The sequence below is a fragment of the Brassica napus genome, chromosome A3, assembly GCF_020379485.1.
Source record: "Brassica napus cultivar Da-Ae chromosome A3, Da-Ae, whole genome shotgun sequence".
NCBI classification, from domain to species: Eukaryota; Viridiplantae; Streptophyta; class Magnoliopsida; order Brassicales; family Brassicaceae; genus Brassica; species Brassica napus.
The window spans coordinates 37058920-37063756 of NC_063436.1; the positions used below are offsets into that span (position 1 = coordinate 37058920).

Sequence of the window (4837 nt, forward strand, 5' to 3'; positions counted from 1 at the left end):
ATATAAAATAAAAAATCTATAATATTTTAGTTATTATATAATCATAATCAATCATATTAAATTAAAATTATTATATTGAGCTAAATATAATAAAATTGTATTAAATTTACATATTTATATATTTTATTTTCGTAATTATAAAATATTTATGTTCAAAAATAAAATCTAATATGTTGGTAAGATGGGTTAACATTATCAAACTATATAATACATGTATAAAAATTAACATGTGTTTCTTTAAAGTTAATAAAATAAAATCTTTGTAACTACTTTAATCATAATATATTTTCATTTTAAATATAATATATATTTATATATTATATTTTAAAAATTCTAATAAATTTGTGTAATATTTAAAAAATAACTTAATGTATTTTAAGTTATCGTTTAGAAATGAAAATAAATAAATTATATTATATTTTATCTACTTTTATAGTCATGATCATGTTAAAATATAATTATTATACTAAAATAAATATGATAAAATTATATTCAATTGATAAATTTATAAATTTTATTTTTATAAATATAAACTATTTATTAAAAATATAATATGATGATAGAACGACTTAAAATTAACAAACTATATAATACATGTCTAAAAATTAACATATCTTACACTTTTATATATACAATAATAAATTATTTAAAATGAATAAGCATAAAAATATTGGTAAAAAGAAATCCAATTTTGAAATACGGGTCAGAATTTAGCATAAATTAAATACAAAATATTTTTTAAATATATTTTCTCATGAATATATTAATTTGCTTAATAACTAAATGCAAATACAATAAGATAAATATATAATAAGAAGTGGTAAATACATAAGGTTTAAACAATTAATTAATTATAACATGTAAATTATAAAATTATTGTATTTGAAATAGTTATATAAATATTTAAGTATATGATTAACATTAAAAATATATACCACTTATGTTCTAAAACAATAATTTATGTATAGAAAAGTGAAAACAAACACCCGTGCGGTTGCACGGGTCAAAATCTAGTTTTCTCTATTAAAAGAGAAGTACCATTTTTATCTACCATAAAAAAGTCATACTAGCCTTATTAGGTATATTTCATTAATTACATTTATTTAATTATTTACATTAAAACATTAAACAAAACCCATTGCAACGCACGGGCCTTATCTAGTAGCCAATACATTCGAGTATATAATTCTGATTCGGATATATTCGGATATCCGAAATATTTCGGTTCGGATCGGGTTTGGTTCCGGTTCTCTAGGTGCCAAAATTTTGAACCTATTTGGATGTCTTACAAGTTTCTATTCGGGTTCGGTACTACCTTTTCGGAACGGATTCAGTTTGGTTCTTTGCTTTGGTCCGAAGCATGACATATCTCCAAGTTTCGAGACTACAAACGCTACAGAGGTAGTGCTTAAAACTAGCAGAATCAAACAAATAAAGAAATTTGACATGCCTTATGAGCTAATAAGACTCTCTACCTCTAGTTAGGGTAGCCATCAACTCAAGCAGAAGCTCCTTGTCATCATGCTTCCTCACAGACCTGTTTAAAAAATGCTTCATCCGTAATCGCCAACACAAGTGACATTGCAGGGAGTTCACATTCGATTATCCTTTGGACATGAGAGTTTTGATTACATGACACCTTGGTACAATCTTGTTCTCCTCGCTGTATCCAAATACTGCAGGGTTTGAAGCTACAGCCTGCAGAATATCCAATGCACGGATGACAGCACTTAACTCATCTCTGCTGTTTCCTAGGCCTAGATATGTTTTAGTGGAGTTCACTATATGCTGACATATAAGTTGAAGGATGTTTGTAAAGACTTTAGAAGTGCACGCATCAAAAACTGTAGAAAAATCACATATCTAGAAAAACATAATCAACAAAATCCCATTACATGGATCCTTTTCCTTCTCAAGTAAAACTCAAAAAAGAAAGAACAAAAACACATTTAACGACAAGAAGACAGAAAAAGAGTCTATAAACCCTACAATACCATATAGAACACATAGCTTTTGCTTATTCTTTTAGATCCACAATCTCAAGATGAAATCATCCTTCATCTCAGTTTTCTTCATTCTTCATCACACTGTTTAACTTTCCAATCTCACAACTCACCGGAGAAGATTCACAAATGACATAAGCGAATCCACATCTCTATGCTCTGACGGGTACTTAATTGCCCGCGGAGCGCTTTTCGGGAAGAGAAGTATCGTCGGGAAGCTTCCTAATTGAAGCTCTTGCTTGGCAAACTCCTTCTGGTCACCATCAGCCCGAAACTTGGCCACCTTAATCCCTTTGACCGCCAGTTTCTCAGCCAATTCGACGTAAGAAGCTTCCATGGCCTGGCAAAACGGGCACCAAGGAGCGTAAAGCACAACCAACCACGGCTCTTTGCGGTTACCAAGCTTCAACAGATTCTCAATCCCTCCTCTGCTCAATGCAACCACATTGCTGCTTTCGAAGATATCATGCACAATAGCAGGTGCTAAATCCGCGGTGGTGGAGTCATCTTCCTTCTTGATGTTCCCTTTGTGCAGACCACATTCTTTAGCTTTAGCATCTTCCCACCACCACCTTCCTTCTCTCTCGTGCTGACCCGGAAGCACGGGCCTAGTGCACGGCTCACACCCAATAGAAACATACCCTTGCGCGTGCAATGCATTCACCGGAACGTCCATCGTCCTCAAGAAGTTCCAAACATCACCACCTTCGACATTAGCCAAAGGATTCCACTTGACAAGACTCCCAACACCACCATCCAACCCTTCAAACACCGGATCAACCTGAACGATCGGGATCTCTGATCTCGTCCCTGGAGACTGATCTTTCCTCTGTCCAGTGATCCAAGCTTTGAGACCCTTGAGAGCGCGGCGCAAGGGTCTTACTTTCCTCACACGGCAACACTCCTGGTGACCGTCCTCGTAGAAAGAGAACAAACCCTTGTTCCTCACCAAAGCTTGAACCTCGACCGCATCAGGGAACGTGTACTCGATTCGGATCCCGTACTGCTTCTCCACGGCATCGAAGAGCCTGTAGGTTTCGGGGTTTAACCTCCCTGTGTCTAAGCTGAAAACCCTGAAGGGCCTTCCCGTTAACCGAGCGTATTCGATCAGTGCAACATCTTCAGCACCACTGAAGAAAAATAAAAACAAGATTCATATCTCAAATTCAACTTCTTTCAACTGACTCGATTGTTTTACCTGAAAGCAATTGCGATGTTGCTTCCGAATTTCTGGAGAGCTTTGTCCATGATTTCAAGTGGAGAAGCCTCTTCGAGCTTCTTCGCGAGTTGCTCGAAATCCTCAACGTCTTCTTCCTTCTCTTCCACTCCTGGGATCAAAATCCAACAATTAAGCAAAATCTGTTAGTCTGCTTAACACTTGTCTAACTAGATGGTTTAGTACTAATCGGAATGTGAAAAATCGAATCGTAACGAACCAGGAGTGATTAGGGTCGAAGCACGGGTAACCAAAGAGTCGTTGCGTGTAGGTGGTGACTCAGCCTTTAGGGATTTGAGAGAGTAACGTCTTTGTGAGACATGGGATAGATCAGATAACCTAAACGAACAGATTTGAAGAGCTGCGAAAGTGAACGGCACATCATCAGGTTACAGTGAACACCATCTGAGGATCGTTTTTGAGAATGAGGAGCTAGTAAGTACCTTTACGATCAGAACAAGGTCCAGAGCGTGAGAAACTTGATCCAGAGATGGCAGTTGAAGAAGAAGTGACAGCTAAGGCCATAACTCTCCGATTCGAAAATGTTCAGAAGGAGATAATCTCTTTGGTTGTTGTTCAGGGAAGATGAGTAGATTGGATACAAGCCCGCGTTAAATAATGGCCGACCGAATATGCCTACTTCTAGGCTCTAAGAATCTGGATGTTTTTACGGATCGATTCGTTTTGTTGACGTGTTTACTTATGATTGGTTGAAGCTAAATCTTGAAAATTATAACTCAGCTCTTGTGGTTGTATCGCGTGGTGAGCACTGGTGTGTGATATGTGGCGGCCTTGAATTTGGAAATGACACACGGCTGGAATAAATCTTACTAGGGGTTGGCCCGCCCTACGGGCGGGTGAATTTACACTAAAATTATTTTATGTTAAAATATATTTTAATTTTATAAAATATAAATTTATTTTATACTCAAAATAATTAATATAATATGTTTTATTGTAAGATCAAATTGTAATACTAACTTTTGGTGGTTTGAGTTGAAAAAAACACTAACACTGATATTTATTAGGAACTCAAAATTTTCTAATTAAATCTGTATGAACATATAGTTACAAATATAATTATAAAGAATTTGAAAGGGAAATTAAATCTTTCATATAGTTACAAATATAATCATAACAACTCACCTGCTAGTACGTGTGATTGTTTCTTCCTTCTTCTTTTTTTCTTGCAAGTGTTTTCTGGTTTGTCGAGCTAGATTAAACAGAGATACTACAGCAGGCCAGTTGAAAGAACATAGTAGCTACTGACCCTGCCTTTTGGATAATCGATTTAGATGCTCAGACAGTGTTTTTAAGGGAGCCGGTCAAGGATTTATGAAATTCTATTACCACTGAATATATTTCAGTCCTATGATCGTTAATATTAGCTACATTTCCTTAGATAATTTGTCATGTAAGGTTCCTTATGTTTGTGTTCAAAAAAAAAAGGTTCCTTATGTTTTTTTATCCAACATGTTTTTAATTTAAAACCTCCTTGTTATCGGGTGGATCATCAGTAAACCTCATTACTGACTCTTTCTTACAATTAACCTTAGTGGGCTGATGATTGTTTTGTAAATGAAAAGTAGTGTCAACCTCGTAAGAAAAGGGGAGAGGT

At 35.0% G+C, this 4837-nt stretch overlaps 1 protein-coding gene across 1 annotated transcript; it reads right to left on the bottom strand.

Annotated features, from left to right (window-relative positions):
• Window positions 1–1842: 1842 nt before the first annotated feature.
• LOC106442702 (5'-adenylylsulfate reductase 2, chloroplastic) lies at window positions 1843–3922 on the bottom strand. The gene is made up of 4 exons (XM_013884356.3): window positions 3663–3922; window positions 3440–3580; window positions 3202–3331; window positions 1843–3133 (listed from the first exon to the last, which is right to left on the bottom strand). Exons 1-4 carry the CDS (start codon window positions 3742–3744, stop codon window positions 2113–2115), a joined length of 1374 nt encoding a protein of 457 aa, XP_013739810.1. The 5' UTR covers window positions 3745–3922; the 3' UTR covers window positions 1843–2112.
• Between the last annotated feature and the right edge of the window lie 915 nt (window positions 3923–4837).

Excerpts from the sequence above, each read along its gene's own strand:
- LOC106442702 (XM_013884356.3), bottom strand. The coding sequence starts at position 3,744 with ATGGCCTTAGCTGTCACTTCTTCTTCAACTGCCATCTCTGGATCAAGT. Across the intron at positions 3,581-3,662 it reads ACCTTGTTCTGATCGTAAAG|CTCTTCAAATCTGTTCGTTT; the intron begins GTACTTACTAGC and ends TCACTTTCGCAG. Across the intron at positions 3,134-3,201 it reads AACATCGCAATTGCTTTCAG|TGGTGCTGAAGATGTTGCAC; the intron begins GTAAAACAATCG and ends ATTTTTCTTCAG.